General features: G+C 43.3%; 1 protein-coding gene across 12 annotated transcripts in view; it reads left to right on the top strand.

The window, feature by feature from the left end:
• LOC115176601 (tropomyosin alpha-3 chain) overlaps nucleotides 1–19,459 on the top strand; it is a 28,029-nt gene that overhangs the window by 6,878 nt on the left and 1,692 nt on the right. For 2 of the 12 annotated variants that reach the window (XM_029736693.1, XM_029736699.1), the window contains 8 exons: nucleotides 6,994–7,127; nucleotides 7,659–7,776; nucleotides 7,943–8,013; nucleotides 8,691–8,766; nucleotides 11,553–11,615; nucleotides 11,734–11,803; nucleotides 11,942–12,020; nucleotides 13,138–13,505. In XM_029736693.1, coding sequence (XP_029592553.1) covers nucleotides 6,994–7,127; nucleotides 7,659–7,776; nucleotides 7,943–8,013; nucleotides 8,691–8,766; nucleotides 11,553–11,615; nucleotides 11,734–11,803; nucleotides 11,942–12,020; nucleotides 13,138–13,141 — 615 coding nt within the window. In that variant the 3' untranslated portion in view covers nucleotides 13,142–13,505. Of the gene's footprint in view, nucleotides 1–6,993; nucleotides 7,128–7,658; nucleotides 7,777–7,942; nucleotides 8,014–8,690; nucleotides 8,767–9,491; nucleotides 9,568–11,552; nucleotides 11,616–11,733; nucleotides 11,804–11,941; nucleotides 12,025–13,137; nucleotides 13,506–19,459 lie in introns of those variants that run through there. The other 10 variants (XM_029736696.1, XM_029736702.1, XM_029736695.1 and 7 more) reach the window with 5 other exon arrangements.

The raw sequence follows: 19,459 nt of genomic DNA on the forward strand, positions 1-19,459 counted from the left end.
AGTTTCAGCATGGCCATTGTCATTCTAAAGTAGTAAATTGGGTGGGGATTCCTATGGGTTGGGAGCAATCAGCCAAAGATCAGCACATTGTATTCAAATTGGGTGCGATTGTTTGTAAATGGATTTAAGATATAACAGCCATCAAGAGGCCACAATAAATGAATGAGACACAATATTTAGTTCAGGACTCCAGCACTACAGGTGGCGATAAACCACCAATATTGGCTTTCCAACTTTTTTAAACACAAGAAGAAAAGTGACTACTTTTAAAATGGATATGTGTAAATGTTGTGAAATGGCTAGCTATAGTGGGGTGCGTGCTAATAGCGTTTCAATTGGTGACGTCACTCGCTCTGAGACCTTGAAGTAGTTGTTCCCCTTGCTCTGCAAGGGACGCAGCTTTTGTGGAGCGACGTAACGATACTTAGAGGGTGGCTGTTGTTGACGTGTGCAGAGGGTCCCTGGTTCGAGCCCAGTTAGGGGTGAGGAGAGGGACGGAATCTATATTGTTATATTGGTGCCGTGACCTGGATCACTGGTTGCTGCGGAAAAGGAGGTCAAAAGGGGGGTGAGTGTAAACGATGTGGAAGGGTTAGCGGGGTGCGTGCTAATAGCGTTTCAATTGGTGACGTCACTCGCTCTGAGACCTTGAAGTAGTTGTTCCCCGTGGCTTTTGTGGAGCGATGGGTAACGATGCTTTGAGGGTGGCTGTTGTCGATGTGTGCAGAGGGTCCCTGGTTCGAGCCCAGATGGGGGCGAGGAGAGGGACGGAAGCTATACTGTTACATATGGTTTCAATAGATTACATTTAAAAAACGTAATTTTTTATTTTGAACCTTTATTTAACTAGGCAAGTCAGTTAAGAATAAATTCGAATTTACAATTATGGCCTACCGGGGAACAGTGGGTTAACTGCCTTGTTCAGTGGTAGAACTGCAGATTTTTACCTCATCAGCTCGGGGATTCCATCCAGCAACCTTTCGGTAACTTGCCCGACGCTCTAACCACTAGGCAACCATGATGGGTTAGCTGACCACTTGACGAACGACGTGTGCGCTTTGTTGTGGCAGAAGTTAGCGTGTTATTCTGGATGGCCAAATTGCTAACAAGAATGACAAACTGCCATGTGGGGAATCGTAAGTGGCTCGTTTCATGTTCTTGATACCATGTCTTGTTTTGAGGTGTTCATGTCAATGCTAATATGTCTAAAATTAGCTAGCTAACCAAAAACATATTTGAGACAAAGTTCTCATTGTGCATATGTATTTGTTTTCAAAAGTCATTGGAGACCAAATATAGCTTACATGTTGTCAACAATCTAAGCCAACCCAGTCTGTTTTGTTCCATAGTTGTGCATTTTTGTTGGTAAACAACCAACCCGTCTATGGCGCAGCCCATGCTGTTGCAGACGCTATAATGGCACAGATACAAAGATGGGTCCTCGATCCATCTCTATGGGCGTCCTGCATTTCCAATTATCTTATGAATAATTGTACCTAAAGGTCTTTGCGTCTTTCATTGATTGGATATGTTTTTTATTTGTGTAATGCTAATTCCAATATGAAAGTCGGTCAAATGCTTTGAATAGTTTGTATGTCAGTTGTCCCTGTATTTCCCCATTAACTGGAATTTCAAATTCTTGGCCCTCAACAACTTGCCAAATTCCTCCTCTAAGCTCACTAGTAGCTAGTGATGTAAGCGCCTGGGTTGCTACACAGTGCAACATTTTATTGCGGTGTTATGGCGCACTACTTTGGCCCAGGCCCCAGTTGTAATTCTATGGTGTAATTCTGTGGTTAAATTTGAGGGTAACTTGGTCAAACGCCGATGATACAAAGCCGTATGGTTTTCTCTTTTCATCTCATGATAAAACTCCTACAAGACATGAATTCTGTCACTGATATGCGCTCAGCGTCTTTTTCAAGGAGGCACACAAGTGCTACTGTTATTTGGCGCAAAACAAATGCAACACAGTAATTGGATATATGGCCTACACAGTGGACAGTCAGTTTTTAAAATGAGAGGGTCTCTTGGTCAACAGTTATACTCTAGCACAGAGGCCTGCTTTGGAAGCGGGTGAGACAGAGCGCAAGGCTCCCGTGGAGTCATTCTACTATTGTGCACAGGAAGTGTGGTTGCCAACTGATTGTGTTGGGGTTTTTTTGTCAGAGGAACTGACAACTAAAATTGTGTGTTACCTAAGTGGAAGACAACCTGACAATGAATGTTTGGCCCTTTTCCCATAGAATAAATCAGCCCTAGTCTAAAGGAGTTATGTTGTATCATTCTACCTGTCTGACTCAGCCTTCTGGAAGTCTACAGTATTCAGAAATGCTACTACTCTATTACATGAGCTCCTCTGAAGACTCAGATCATGTTGCATCTTGGTCATAAGGTGTACAAACACTAAACACCACCAAGCTAACTAGACACCTCATTCTCGTCTAGAGCTAAAATGTTTCTGCGCTACAGTGTTCTCCATTGAGGAATTTGAAGATGCATACACGTACTCCTCACTTCCAATAGTCTAGAATAGTATATCAATTAGAGGTCGACCAATTAATCGGCAGGGCCGATTTCAGGTTTTCATAACAATCGGTAATCTGCCTTTTTGGATGCCGACTACATTGCAATCCACGAGGAGACTGCGTGGCAGGCTGACCACCTGTTATGTGAGTTTTGGCATAAAAAGGACCTTGTGGCTGCAAGGAGCCAAGGTAAGTTGCTAGCTAGCATTAAACTTATCTTCACATAGTCACTAGTTAACTACACATGGTTGATGATATTACTAGTTTAACTAGCTTGTTCTGCGTTGCATATAATCAATGCTGTGCCTGTTAATTTATCATCGAATCACAGCCTACTTCAACTTCGCCAAACAGGTGATGAGTTAACAAAATCACATTTGCAAAAAGAGCACAATCGTTGCACAAATGTACCTAACCATAAACATCAATGCCTTTCTTAAAATCAATACACAAGTATATTTCTTTTAAACCTGCATATGTAGTCAAAATAAATTCACGTCAGCAGCCAGTATTAACTAGGGAAATTGTCACTTCTCTTGCGTTCTGTGCAAGCAGAGTCAGGGTATATGCAGCAGTTTGGGCCACCTGGCTCGTTGCGAACTGTGTGAAGACCATTTCTTCCTAACAAAGACCGTAATTAATTTGCCAGAACTTTACATAATTATGACATAACATTGAAGGTTGTGCAATGTAACAGCAATATTTAGACTTATGGTTGCCACCCATTCGATAATATATGAAACGGTTCCATATTTCACTGAAAAAATAAACGTATTTTCAAAATGATAGTTTCTGGATTTGACCATATTAATGACCAAAGGCTTGTATTTCTGTGTGTTTATTATAATTAAGTATATGATTTCATAGAGCAGTCTGACTGAGTGGTGGTAGGCAGCAGCAGGCTCGTAAGCATTCATTCAAACAGCAGCTCTTAGCAATGCTTGAAGCACAGCTCTGTTTATGACTTCAAACCTATCAACTCCCGAGATTAGGCTGGCAATATTAAAGTACCTATAAGAACATCCAATAGTCAAAGGTATATGAAATACAAATGGTATAGAGAGAAATAGTCCTATAATGACTACAACCTAAAACTTCTTAACTGGGAATATTGAAGACTCATGTTAAAAGGAACCACCAGCTTTCATATGTTCTCATGTTCTGAGCAAGGAACTTAAACGTTAGCTTTTTTACATGGCACATATTGCACTTTTACTTTCTTCTCCAACACTGTTTTTGCATTATTTAAACCAAATTGAACATGTTTCATTATTTATTTGAAATTAAGTAGATTTTATGTATTAAGTTCAAATAAGTGTTCATTAAGGATTGTAATTATCATTATTTTATATATATACACTGCTCAAAAAAATAAAGGGAACACTTAAACAACACAATGTAACTCCAAGTCAATCACACTTCTGTGAAATCAAACTGTCCACTTAGGAAGCAACACTGATTGACAATCAATTTCACATGCTGTTGTGCAAATGGAATAGACAACAGGTGGAAATTATAGGCAATTAGCAAGACACCCCCAATAAAGGAGTGGTTCGGCAGGTGGTGACCACAGACCACTTCTCAGTTCTTATGCTTCCTGGCTGATGTTTTGGTCACTTTTGAATCCTGGCGGTGCTTTCACTCTAGTGGTAGCATGAGATGGAGTCTACAACCCACACAAGTGGCTCAGGTAGTGCAGCTTATCCAGGATGGCACATCAATGCGAGCTGTGGCAAGAAGGTTTGCTGTGTCTGTCAGCGTAGTGTCCAGAGCATGGAGGCGCTACCAGGAAACAGGCCAGTACATCAGGAGACGTGGAGGAGGCCGTAGGAGGGCAACAACCAGGCAGCAGGACCGCTACCTCCGCCTTTGTGCAAGGAGGAGCAGGAGGAGCACTGCCAGAGCCCTGCAAAATGACCTCCAGCAGGCCACAAATGTGCATGTGTCTGCTCAAATGGTCAGAAACAGACTCCATGAGGGTGGTATGAGGGCCCGACGTCCACAGGTGGGGGTTGTGCTTACAGCCCAACACCGTGCAGGACGTTTGGCATTTGCCAGAGAACACCAAGATTGGCAAATTCGCCACTGGCGCCCTGTGCGCTTCACAGATGAAGCAGGTTCACACTGAGGACATGTGACAGAGTCTGGAGACGCCGTGGAAAACGTTCTGCTGCCTGCAACATCCTCCAGCATGACCGGTTTGGCGGTGGGTCAGTCATGGTGTGGGGTGGGGTTTCTTTGGGGGGCCGCACAGCCCTCTATGTGCTCGCCAGAGGTAGCCTGACTGCCATTAGGTACCGAGATGAGATCCTCAGACCCCTTGTGAGACCATATGCTGGTGCGGTTGGCCCTGGGTTCCTCCTAATGCAAGACAATGCTAGACCTCATGTGGCTGGAGTGTGTCAGCAGTTCCTGCAAGAGGAAGGCATTGATGCTATGGACTGGCCCGCCCTGAATCCAATTGACCACATCTGGGACATCATGTCTCGCTCCATCCACCAACGCCACGTTGCACCACAGACTGTCCAGGAGTTGGCGGATGCTTTAGTCCAGGTCTGGGAGGAGATCCCTCAGGAGACCATCCGCCACCTCATCAGGAGCATGCCCAGGCATTGTTAGGGAGGTCACACAGGCACGTGGAGGCCACACACACTACTGAGCCTCATTTGACTTGTTTTAAGGACATTACATCAAAGTTGGATCAGCCTGTAGTGTGGTTTCCCACTTTAATTTTGAGTGTGACTCCAAATCCAGACCTCCATGGGTTGATAAATTGGATTTCCATTGATTATTTTGTTGTCAGCACATTCAACTATGTAAAGAAAAGTCTTTAATAAGATTATTTCATTCATTCAGATCTAGGATGTGTTATGTTAGTGTTCCCTTTATTTTTTTGAGCAGTATATGTATGTGTATATATATATATATATATATTTATATTATATATATTTTTTTGGTCCTCCCATAATTGGTATCGGCGTTGAAAAACCATAATCGGTTGACCTCTAATATTAATTCATACATCCACCACCATGGCTGCAAAATACCACCTCCCAGAATGTGCTTGATCAGACAGGAAGTAGCTAACTTATGGCACTCTTTTCTTTTGGTGACCGAGAAATATTTCAAGGGTGCGAGGGATCCGGAGGGGCCAGGACTGTTGAGGGGATGCCGATTTGCATATCTCTATGGCGCTGGCCTACGTTGGTGAGAGGGCCATTCTTCATAAAGGCTGTCAAACACTTGCATGCCAGTGCCATGGCAACCGGGGTTGTCTGTGCTCCGAAGTCGTTCTTTCATGCAACCACAGCAGGTTGTGTTTGTGTGTAGTAGGGGTAGTTAATCAAGTGTTGCCGTATACATCTACATCTGAAAGGTGATGTCATTGCTTATGCACCCCTTCTGTTTTTAGTTTGGTGGTCTGTGTGTCTCAATATGGCCGTCATGCTAGCGTCTCCTGGGCAGTATTTGAAAACACAGAAGTAGTAGTAGTAGTAGCAGCAGCATCATGGCACCCAGCTCTATAGTTGGTCAAACGCTTTACCCATTTATGATTGGTCTCATCCACATTTACTAGATGGTGCATGCATACAATTTAGCAACTGACCATGGAGGTATTACAAGTAACAGACAGTCCTAATCCTCAATGTGCTTTGCAGTATATACTGAGCTGTGTAAGTGTTAGCCTCCTTCTGGTCCATCTTCTGATCTGGCCATCTGGTTGTGGCTATCTAAGGCTTAATAAGCCTCCTATCCTTCTCTCACTGCTCTTTGTCTTCTGCTCTCTCTTTCTGACACCGCATTATTCCTCTGCTCCAAGGCATAGAGAGTGAGAACAGCCAGGCTACTTTCTACAAGGCACTAAAACATTTATTCACTCGAAGTGCTTTAACCTTCCCCTCATCCGTCTCAGTGCATTCTCTCTCTCCCTTGCTTTTCCATACCCGACCCACCCAGGGTAGGCAGCACAGTCATCTAGGCTGGTGTGCCCAATTAGTGCCATTCATGGCCACATCAATTGGGGAGAGATTCGCTGTGTGCGTTAGTGTATCCAACTCTTATGGTGATGAAATGTGATGGGTTGGTGTCCATTACAAAGACTCTGAGCGCACACTCTCACTTTCCCAGCTCGGTTCTAGTTCAGTGGAGAGTGCTGCTTCTCTCTTCACCCATGCATACAGGCTGAGGGAGAGGTGTGTCCTTTAACAGGACTGTGTGTGTGAGTATAACTGCTGGTTGTTATGTCATAGTAACTCTCACTCTACCAGTGTGTTGTGGGATTGTAGGCTACGTCACTCTGTAATCCTCCTCTATATCAAAGGTTGAGGTGATGTGAAATGTATCCTTATCGTCATTTAAAGGTACTGGTATGTCATGATGTGCTGTCTGTGTTGGAAGAGGTGTCAAAGGGCATTTGTGAGCTTATGGTGTACATTACTTCTCAATAACCTCTGTCCCCATCCAGGCTGAGGCTGAGGTGGCCTCTCTGAACAGGCGTATCCAGCTGGTTGAGGAGGAGTTGGACAGGGCCCAGGAGAGACTGGCCACCGCTCTGCAGAAACTGGAGGAGGCAGAAAAAGCTGCAGATGAGAGCGAGAGGTGTGTGTTTTTTTGAATGGGTGGAGGTGGGGCAGTGTGCTCAGTCCTCACCGGGTCACCTCACTTCCTCTGATGCCACTTCTTGTTTCTCTAAGTGGGAGGCTTTTGATTTCTTGTCAGGGTTTAAAAGCAGAGAGGATGTGGGAGAAGGTCATTGGTGGATGTAAGCTGGAAGTAGCCTATTTGAGGGTTTACCCTGTGGGTAATGCACAGGTTTGTGGGTAATGAACAGGTTTGTGTATATAGGCTAGGACTCTCTCTCACACACACACTTCCCCCTGACCTCTTTTGTATCAGTGCCCCTCTGATCTGGCCTGCATTAGAGGGTCCTGACACCACATTTCAGCAGAAGAGGAGAGCTGTAGAGTTAGTTTGCCACCAGACTATACAGAGACATGTGCTCACCGGTTTCTCTCCTACAGTATTTCCTGTGCAGAAAGCTACGGCCTGCAATACACTGTAATATGGTTATTAAGGCAAACACTTTTTTGAGACTCATGCCCATATTTCTCTCTACCTCCTTTCTCTCAGGGGTATGAAGGTGATTGAGAACAGGGCCTCCAAGGATGAGGAGAAGATGGAGATGCAGGAGATCCAGCTGAAGGAGGCCAAGCACATCGCTGAGGAGGCCGACCGCAAGTATGAGGAGGTGAGCTGATCAGACCCCCCCCCCAACACACGGTCACACATCTAGAACGAGGCTCTGATGTGGCTTCTGAAGAAGTCTTGGACCATGCTTCGCCGCCACTTTCGTTCTCTTGCTCTTTTCAAATTGTTCACTTCCTTTGCTCTCTGCCTCCTCTCTACCCCTACAGGTGGCTCGTAAGCTGGTGATCATTGAGGGTGATCTGGAGCGTACAGAGGAGAGGGCAGAGCTGGCCGAGGGGTGAGTCGCTTTCTCACATTGATGATTTTATACATATCACTGTACCTCTCACCTACAGTCATACACTGCATCTGCTTAAGCTTGAAGCAGAACACACCCACCAGTTCCCTCACTCTTACACTGCAGAAGTAAGTTTAAAGCCACGATGGGTTTCAGCCACATTTTGCATGGCGTTACTTAACTGGGCCCAACACGGCTTTGCATGACGCGTTCACTCGTCACTTTAGTAGGAACTGCACACCCACTTTTATGTTACTTTTACATGTTTTGAAGATTTGTTGTTACTAAACAGTAAACTGGAGGTGCTTCTAATGTTTATCTGCTGCATTCACGATGCAACAGAACGATGCTGTTACTTTTGTAATTACCTGTAGTATAGCTGAAATATGTATTCAAATGTCTGCTAGCACGACACTGGACTAGCACGTTGTCATTAGCATAAAAGTGGGAATGCCGTAACAGTACCATGACAATATCCAATCTGTCCTCTCCCCGTGTGTGTGTATGTATGTGCATGTGTCGTGGGTTTACCATACCGACATGTCCCTTTGTCGGTTACCATTTTCTCTTTCCCTCTATCTTATGTCTTTCTCTGTCCGTTTTCTCTCGTTCTTTCGCTCTCTTTCTGCATGTGCTTCTGTGTCATGTGACCCCCCCCCCACCCCACTCACTAACAGCAACGCCCGGAGGTTGGAGGAGCAGCTGAGGGGTTTCGACCAATCACTGAAGAGCCTGCAGGCATCTGAGGACAAGGTACTTTCTCCCTGTTCTTACCAACTACAGGACACAGAATGGTGCCTTATGGGGACCCTCGACGGGTCTAACTGGGGTCTTCATTACAGATGTCCATAAACACGACCCTCTGAACCTGGTTTGTGAGGACCAGGAATGCTCACAAGGATTTTCAGTCCTCCTACCCTCGCTAACATAAATTCCTGCGTTCATCTGGCTGCATGATTGACCTCTGTAATTGTATAGCCGCTGCCTCCGCGATCCTTTCCCCTTCTCATGTGTGCTCATTTTCACTTCTCCTTCTCAAACTCTCTGCATATCATCCGCATGAATTTACCCAGCTTTATCGAGTCCTACAGGCTCTCCATATTCCACGTTTACTAAGAGTACTTGAACACAAACATTTTCCCTTGGTTTATCAGGGATTTGTATAAGTCTATGCTTTGTATTGTTGGGATATTATTTAGTTTGTAGTTAGAATGGCCATGGTCTGGGTCCCATTCCTCTGAGGTTAAAGTTCATGCCTTTCTCTCCTTGTTTTTCTCTTTGTAAATCTCTCCGTCTGTTGTCTCTACCCCCACCCTCTAATTCCCCTGTTCATTGTCACGTCTTTTCTTTACCCCCCCCCACTTTATCCATTGACCTTTGTCCTCATTTTCCTCACTCCCTCTTCCTCATCCCCCTATTCCCACACCCTGTTAAAACCCCAACCCCAAATGAAACGCGAAAAAAACAAAATACTGCAGCAAATGCGCCGAGTTGGAGGAGGAGCTGAAAAATGTCAGCAATAACTTAAAGTCCCTGGAAGCCCAAGCTGAGAAGGTAGGACAGAGGGAGGGGAAACCCTGCATGTTGTTTGGAACTGAACGTAAATGCACCCAGGCCAGTCCTGGAGAAAACCACAGGTCCATTGACCACCTAAGTCTTATTGAACTGAAATGAGGGGAATGGAAAATGAGTGTTGCTGGTGAATGTCTAACTACAATATGATGACCATAACCCGGGATGTTGTGCATAACCTGAATTTGAAACGTTTGGTGTCCTTTGAGAAGGGATAAGTATTCGTAATGTTTTAATAAGCATGTGTACTGTTATATGCTACAGAATGCTTGGCTTTAGTCTATAATGCCATGTGTAATCAACTTACTTAATTTATCAAAGTAGAGGCAGACCTGTTTGCCTTGTAATGGTGTCTGGCATTGTCACTCCCACAGCAAGTCAGTTGTGTTTCAGACATCCCCCAGAACCGGTTTGGTTCCTGCTCCCGTAACCACATGCATGTGCACCATAAGCTGATCTCTGTTTGGGTGAACCGACCAATCAAACTGCCAGCATCACAAATTCCCAGTCAACAACAAAGTCAGATGTTAGATTGCCTGGAATGTAGACAAGTACTCTAACAGCTCTAGAAGGCTCGCCAACCCTGAGGAAAATCCAGACACACAGATATTCTCTCCTGTTGCCATTAAAAAGTGGAACGAGGAAGTACATATGAGCAGGCATCAAAACCAGCTCACCGGGGACTCCTCAATCCTGAACATCCATCTCTTTCTCCCATCTGAGGGGTACCAGGACAGGTTCTAACTAAGGCGTTTCAGGGCAGGGAGGGAGTCTGCATGGTGGTTGTCTGCTGTGGTGTAATCATTAAGGTCTTCTGGATAAGAGGCCACACCCTGACTTTGCAGCTGCAAGAATGCAAACCCACATCTCTCCTAACCCCCCCCCCCCCCCCCCCCCAGGGTGATGACACTACTGCACAACACCAGTGCTCTGTAGCTCAGAGAAAGAGGCCTTTTCAGCAAACTCCCATTGCCAAACGAGTGTCTGCCAATGATGTCATCTGACGAGAGAAGCTTGTTTTCATTCTTCTTTTTCTCCCACCCAAACTCTAGCTGCATTGAAAGCTGCACAGATAGAGATGGACCGTTTTTCTAACTCTTCAGGCATGTTGAGTCACACGATCAGTCTACATACCTCCTTTTCTCAAAAGCTTCACAGCTTGATGAGCCCATGCCTTCCCACTGCACTGTTGCAGCTCGGTCTGCACAAAGGTGGTAGCAAAGATATTTATAACTAACCAAAGAGTTCATCTGTGTCGTTTAGTGGGAGCAAATTAAGCGTAGTAGGCAGAACAAGCAAGGAGGTGGGCCAAACATGTACTAGTGAGATTTTATTGGTGCGTTGTAGTATATATTTCCATTAGGGAACACTCCCTCTGAAGTGTGCACAAACTTAATTTGACCTTGCACTCCCAACAACGCACGTTTTTAACTTTGGCAAAGCGTCAGGTCTCAAACTTTGCACTGTGTCCATAACAGATTCTAGTTTTGGGAACAAATGTCGGCCCAGCTTCACCTAATTCCATCCTCTCACTGCCCGGACTGGACTTCCTCTCGCTACCATATTTGGTGGTGAACATTCTAAACGGATAGCCCCGCGACTTGTCTGGGTTACCCCTTCTGTCTGTGGTGGTAGAGTTGCCACTGGCAACCTGTTTCGTCACACACACACACACACAAATATACTCATAGTACAGCAGACTGAGTACTCAAAAGGAATGAGGAATAATAAGAATCTGTTTCTCCTAATTGTAGGCCAACCCCCTTCCCAGGGGGTTTCTTTGCAGGTCAGTATCTGTTCCTAATTACAGTCGCAGATGTCCCGCCATCTTTCTACTACATGACAGAAGAATCATGGCTGTTCTATGCGAACGCTCTGATGTGCTGTCCTGAATAAGCCCGAGGACTCCCTAGTGTCCCAAACGTGTGGTTCTCTGATTGGCTTTTCTCTTCCTTTGTCCCCTACAGTACTCCCAGAAAGAGGACAAGTATGAGGAGGAGATCAAGATCCTGACCGACAAACTCAAAGAGGTGAGATTCCCCAAAAACGCCTATCATGAATCTCTGAATGGTTGATGACTGATGCTGTGGTATGTGCCTGGATTGCTGTGGTGGGGGGGTTTAATAAACTTGTTTTACTTTCCCATAGGCTGAAACCCGTGCTGAGTTTGCTGAGAGATCAGTGGCCAAACTGGAAAAGACCATTGATGACCTGGAAGGTAGGACTCTTACTCTCCACATTGTTGTAATTCACACAAGGTGTTATAAACTGTACTCTCCCTCCTGTGCCCTCTCTCTGGCTTTGTCTTTCTCTCATCCCCCTTGGCATTCTCCTCTCCCCCTCTGTGCGCCCACAGATGAGCTCTATGCACAGAAATTGAAGTACAAAGCCATTAGTGAGGAGTTGGACCATGCCCTCAATGACATGACCTCCATGTAAATACTCATTTAGATGCCTGTTGTGGTGTGGGTTGGACTGGAGTGTGTTAATAACAGTATGATTCAGTAACGGTATGCAGACTGTCATAAGAGGATGGTACAAGTTGAGTTGCTAGGGAACTATTGTAGTGGAATGTGCTCTGGTAGACTTTGGATGTCTGTGCTGGAAAATGTATCACACTAAAAAATGTGTTGAGGCATAACCTACCATGCACACATACCATTTTATTCTGACTAGGGATAGGCACATAGTAGATGGATACAAGCATATGGTAGCTAAAAGTAAATCTGCAGTGGTAGAAGAATGTATCCAGAGACGTTGAGCTTTCCCCTTGATATCTTATCACTCACTTCTGCAAAGTAACGGATGTGAGCTGTCACCTTGGCAACGGCACAACACAAGACACGAACACAGACTTTATGTAGATATGGCTCGCACACTATCACACGTAACCGTGGACACAAATTATGTTTTTAAGGGAATCAATGCGTTTGACTCTAGTCTAGGTCAGGGATTCTATTTGGAACTATTGATTTGCAGCTTGTGTGTATGTTATCTGCTTGTTTTGTTGGGCAATTTCTTTCAGTCTAATTCAACTACAAGTTTGAGTATCCCAGTGTTCTACTGTAATACACTAAAAAGGCAATTCCGCCACTTTAACATCATTTATCTCCAGCACCAAACCAGTGTCTACATATGTGAAAATTTAGCATTTCTATGATCTGTGGTTAAAGGTACTAAAGAAATGATGCTTCTCACAGGATTAATAAAAGTAAAACACACCAGTGAGTTTCTAGCCCAAGGGAAAGTATTTTCTTGCTCTCCACATCAACATGAATCATTGTTTGGAAATCACTTAACTTTTGATGTTATCATCAGGTAGAACTTTACATTTTAACAACTTAAATGTGCTGTTTTCACATGTTGACACTGGTGTTGTACTGGAGATAATGAAAACGAGTCTGAAAAATTGTTGCCATTGAACTCCAGTCATGCATGGTGTGTTTTGGAGTTGCATGGATTGCAGGTTTGCTGTGAGTTTACACCCCCATGACGACAATAACCATATTATTTGAAGTGTTAAATTGCCATTGCTCCGTCTCTCTATTTCAGATAAATTGGACTCGTTAGATTTCTGGAAAACCCAGTACACTCTGAATTCGGTCTGCCTGAACTGCCACAACGATTGTGTGCCCCCCCCTTTCCTTTCTAGAGAGAAAGAACCATACCCTCCTCGTAGTCACCAGTGCCTGTCTCTTCCTTTCTCTTTGGACTGTTGTCTCATCTCCCTTTGTCATTGGCCCAGTTGTGGCCAGCACGCTGGCTGAGTTTCTGTGTTACTGTCTTTCTTTTTATTCTCCATCTGTCTGGACTCCTTTCCTTTCCTATCTGTACTGCACTGCTCAGTCTCTGACAAACTCATGTTCACACACTGTATTTGTGACTGTCTCTCTGTACCTAATGAAGAGGGGGAAAAAGAATGCCTTGGCTGTTGTCTGTGCTCTCTCTGTTCACTGGTTTTTGGCTGTCCACACTGTCTGGGTTTCATTGGTTTCGCTCCACTATGCATTTTGGCATGGATTTGCATCACCAAAGGTGGGTCAGTGTCGTCTGATGCAACCCCCCCCCCCCGAAAATAAGGGGTTAAGACTGGAGGTATTCTGGTCAAGAAAATGCTATCACAAGCATTAATGTGGGCACAATAAGTACTTAAAATCGTTGAGTCAATGTTAGGCTAGATTTTGCTGCATTTCTTGAATTTGCACCAAAGGCATAACACCCTCAGACACACAGATTTTTGAAATATGTCCTGGTGATCACTCAAAGATCCCGTGTTGCAGACCAGGTTTGTGTAATCCTAGATTACAGGTGTGGAACAGACCCTTACCTTTCTCTCTCACGTTCACCCTTCTGAGTCACGTCTTATAAAGTGACCCAAAAGAGGAAAGCTCAAAACCGATTTGCAGGTGAATTATTACATTGTCAGAACTAAGTATACAAACTTGCAAATATAGAATTTTTGCATTTGTAAAATAACCTAAAAGATATGCTGGTAGCACATTAACCTGGTCAGTGCACTAATTATTGAAGTTGTGCAAGTATTGTATTTTTAATGTGACCTGGTGTCAGGAATGTTTTATTTGTAGATAAATTCACTCATCCTTGTTACTGAAGCGGAAAAGCCTGTAATAGTGACTAGCTCAGTGTTGGTAATCAAAACACAGTATCAGTACACACAGCATTGTCATTGTACAGCTAATGCTACAGTTAGTAGTTTGACAAGATGCCTAAAATTGACTATTCAATGACATCAAAATGACATGCCTGTGGTTGCACAAAATGAGTCGAATGAGCAATGACTGTCATAATGCAAGATATTAACTTGGTAATTATTGACTTAAATCTACAGAATTCATTACACACCATAACTAAATACACAACCATTTATTACAGTCTTATGTTTGCTATCTTGACATAAATGCATTAGGGGTGGGATAATATTACCATAGCATAATTATAGCCCAAAAAAAATCACAATATTCAATGGTGCAATTTTGTATAAAGGTACTGCTGAGATTTTTGCAACATTTTGGTTTTGAAATGAACACCAAAGAATTCGTAAAAAAAAATAATTATTCTTAACATCTGCAGTTCCAACAATTAGTCACCCCACCACTGTTTTGGTGAAGGGTTGAGGCTGGGCCTCCCGAGTGGCGCAGTGGTCTAAGGCTAGAGATCCTGGTTCGAGTACAGGCTCTGTCGCAGCGACTGGGAGACCCATGGGGCAGCGTACAATTGGCCCGGTGTCGTTGGGGGAGGGTTTGGCCGGCCGGGATGTCCTTGTCCTATCGCGCTCTAGCGACTCTAGTGGCGGGCTGGGCGCATGCACGCTCGCCAGGTGTACGGTGTTTCCTCCGACACATTGGTGCGGCTGGCTTCCGGGTTAAGCGGGTATTGTGTCAAGAAGCAGTGCAGCTTGGCTGGGTTTGTGTTTGAGGGCTCACGACCTTCGCCTCTCCTGAGTCCATACGGGAGTTCCAGCGACGGGACAAGACTACCACTTGGATACCATGGAATTGGGGAGGATGAAGGGGTAATAAAATAAAGGGATGAGGTTGGAGAGATGCAACCACTTTCAAAATCATAAGACCGAGCGATGGACGTCAGGACTGACCAGCCATGATATCAAAATCATAGTTTTAACCATGTTTTGAGGCTTTATAAGTGGTTACTTACAATTACATTGTTTGTAAACACTGGAATAAAACAAGCTTATTTTGGGTTATGAGGTACGCCAGCTATAGTACGCTCATAAGGCATTCATAAGTTATATTCTTCAAGAATCAATAGGTTTAGCCTATCAATTTTAAAAAGTCCAAAAAATGTATGTAGAAATTGCAGATTGACAGAATAAGCATTACTAACATTGCCATAAAGTCTTGGTATATCAATATCATCCACTCATTAAGCGATTCCATAAAGAAATCAGAACACCCACAACTAAAACAAAGTTGTGTATCAAATTTCCCTGAAAAGGCAGGTTACCTGCATTTCAGCAGAGATAAATGGTGTCTGATAAATATATAATAAAATGTATATTCGGGTACTTTTTTCCCCCCCCTTTTTTGTAGACAATAAGTAAATTATTACCAAATGATTTGTTTCCATCCAAGGGAGAAAGACTGACAGCTTTGAACTCTTTGCATTCTCTCAACCAGCTTCACCTGGAATGATTTTCCAACTGTCTTGAAGGACTTCCCACACATGCTAAACACTTGTTGGCTGCTTTTCCTTCACTCTGCTGTCCAACTCATCCCGAACCATCTGAATTGGGTTGAGGTCGGTTGATTGTGGAGGCCAGGTCATCTGATGCAGCACTCCCATCAGTCTCCTTGGTCAAATAGCCCTTCCACAGCCTGGAGATGTGTTGGGTCATTTGTTCTGTTGGAAAAACAAAGGATAGTCCCATTTTAAGCTCAAACCAGATGGGTTGGCGCATCGCTGCAGAATGTGATAGCTGTGCTGGTTAAGTGTGCCTTGAATTCTAAATAAATCACTGACAGTGTCACTAGCAAAGCACCCCCACATCATCACACCACCTCCATGCTTCACGGTGGAAACCACATATGTGCAGATCTGTTCAGCTACTCTACGTCTAACGAAGACATGGCGGTTGGAACCAAAAATAACATTTGGACTCATCAGACCAAAGGACAGATTTCCACCGGTCAAATGTCCATTGCTTGTTTGTTTTTTTGTTTGTTGGCCCAAGCAAGTCTTGGTGTCCTTTAGTGGTTTCAGCAATTTGACCATGAAGGCATGTTCCACGCAGTCTCCTCTGGACAGTTGCCGTGTCTGTTACTTGAACTCTGAAGCATTTATTTGTGCTGCAATTTGAGGCTGTTAACTCTAATGAACTTATCCTCTGCAGCAGAGGTAACTCTGGGTCTTCCTTTCCTGTGACAGTCCTCATGAGAGCCAGTTTCATCATAGGGCTTGATGGTTTTTGCGACTGCGCTTAAACTTTAAAAGTTCTTAATTTTCCACATTGACTGACCTTCCTGTCTTAAAGTAATGATGGACTGTTGTTTCTCTTTGCTTATTTGAGCTGTTCTTGCCTTAATATGAACTTAGCCCTATTTTGTAAAATTCCATCATCTGTATACCACAAATTATCTTTCAACAAGGCTAACCTGTTAGTTGAAACCCATTCCAGGTGACTACCTCATGAAGCTGGTTGAGAGAGCTTTGCACACTCTTGGCAGTAATCAAGGGAAAGGGTGGCTACTTTGAAGAATCTCAAATATAAAATATATTAACTTTGGTTACTACATGATTCCATGTGTTTCATAGTTTTGATGTCTTAACTACTATTCTACAGTGTAGAAAATAGAAAAATAAAGAAACCCTTGAATGAGTAGATGTGTCAACTTTTGACTGGCATGTAGTCATTGTTTCCATCTAGTGCACCGTGACTGTGTGCTACTGCAAGTTAAAAATATATAATTAGGTTGGCTACAAATTTAAGCGGAAGCTGGCTGAGTGAATACATTGCTAGCTTACTTTGCTAGTATGCTTTTAAAAATATTTTTCTTGTTCAAGCCAGCCAAGATTTCATGGAGAGTCTCTTTCCAGTTTAATAAAAAAAGTTTAGGCAACTTTGGCTAGTAAATTACCGACCTAACGTTGTGCTGAATACCAAATAAAGCTACATGTTGAGAAACCTGGCGACGATAGCCATACTAGCATATCAACCAATATGCTGTGAATTAAAGTCATAAGTATAACACTTGCTGTCCCATGCAGGCAGTACAAAACCTGTTCATAGCAAGCAAAATAAAACTCCACTACTGTTGTACTTCCTTACTCTTGGACTTGTTTCCTTACTAGCACTGACTTTTGTTGGCTGCTTTGAGGACCGTTTTTACTGACGTGGTTGTCTTACTTCACTACCTTAAGTTGATTGGTCTGACTACTGTGTTGCGTTCCTGTCTGGTCTACCCAAGAAAGCCATTGGTCAACTGCAAAACATACAGAATACTGCAGCACTGGTACTGACCAAGACCAGATGGAGAGCACACATTACCCCAGTTTTAAGGTCTCTGCACTGGCTGCCTGTGAGTTTTGGAATACATTTTAAGATTCTATTGGGTTTGTGAGTCAATCTGCGATTGTTCACCTCAATACATGTCAGACATGCTTTTAAGTTATGTACCCAGTAGGTCCCTCAGGTCCTCTGGCCCTGGCCTTTTAACTATCCCAAAGCCTAGGACCAAGAGGCATGGAGAGGCAGCCTCTAGTTATTATGCCCACAGCCTTTGGAATAGCCTGCCAGAGAACCTGAGGGGTGCTGAAACTGTGGATGTATCTAATATCTGTTGTGAAAATGCAGTACTGAGAGAGACTTGGTCTTTGTCATTACTTCAAACAATCATTTTTATTTAATATTGATTAATTATTGCAATAATGAGACCGTCAGCCCACCAGTCTTGACTGACTGTTAGGCTGAGAGTCTAGCCTTTACCGATGATGCAGTTTTTTTTTATATAGCTGATACCAAGATTGCTTAATCAGTCACTTCTAACCTTCCCATAAGCCACCTTGGTTATCTACACAGGACGGTATTTTACTTAGTTTCCCAGATGCCAGGAAGATGAGACAATGAGGCATTGTTCTTAACTCTTCCAGGCTCTCTTGAGTCACACACACCACATCTTATCTATAGAATGCTAGCTTTTAGGTTTTTATCACCAACACAAATCAATTGTCAGCTTCAAACTATCTCTAGTAGAACCCATGTACTCAACACCCAGACTAGCTGCAGGGTGTTAGTGTGGAGACCATAAAACACAGCATTTACAGGACTTATCTTACTGTTCGTTAGGTAAACAACTGTTACATAGCCAACAAATAAGGTGAATACATATCTTAAAACACATTTTTAGCTTAGCTTTCATTTGGGTGCTTTTTAGTTGAGTTTGTTGTTTTTTTTAAATCTTGTTTGTTATGTAGTAAATATTTCAGCTTTTATTTATATATATTTATATTTAGACCTTTAGCAAACACCCTTATCCAGAGCGACTTACATTCAACTTCAAAATCAAAACTTCAGCACATTTCAGACATGGAATGCAACGTGCTATACAGAAGGAAAAAAATATATATATATTTTTTTCCTTCTGTATAGCACGTTGCATTCCATGTCTGAAATGTGCTGAAGTTTTGATTTTGAAGTTGAATGTAAGTCGCTCTGGATAAGGGTGTTTGCTAAAGGTCTAAATGGTAAATGTAGCTTATTTTACCTTTTAACTAAGCAAGTCAGTTAAGAACAAATTCTTATTTTCAATGACTGCCTAGGAACAGTGGGTTAACTGCCTTGTTCAACGCTCTAACCACTAGGCTACGCTGCAGCCCCAGATCTCGTCGTGCTACAAATTTCTGCCATGTTCTCGCTCTGTCAGAGCTAAATAAGGCCATGCAGTAGCTCGGGCTGTGTTTGTTTCAAGGTGACTTATACTGTAGTTTAAATAGGGAATTATTCTCTGATACCAAACCTCCATAATGTATAGCATACAACATGGCTCTCTTTACGCTATGGAGACCTTGTGAATTATGAAGCTATGGCATAGAATTTACCTTAGTCACCCTGGGTGTTGTTTTAGATTAAGGCTTACATATTTGGTTCTGTCACTATATATAGAGAAGTTGTTTTCAAATGTTATGGTTTGGTATAAGTTCCCCTTTTGAGGTACTGCTAGAATTACCAGGAAGCACTTTCTGATATCTGTGACCCCTGGTATTAATGGGGATCTCCAACTTCAGTATCTGACCAGGTGCTATACTATCTTTTGGAGTTGCAGAAATAGATGTCCTACTTCTTCTGTCAGCTACAGCTGAACTCATTCCTTGTTTAACATTTGAGTTATGTATGTAT

This window comes from Salmo trutta, chromosome 37, assembly GCF_901001165.1.
Source record: "Salmo trutta chromosome 37, fSalTru1.1, whole genome shotgun sequence".
NCBI lineage: Eukaryota > Metazoa > Chordata > Actinopteri > Salmoniformes > Salmonidae > Salmo > Salmo trutta.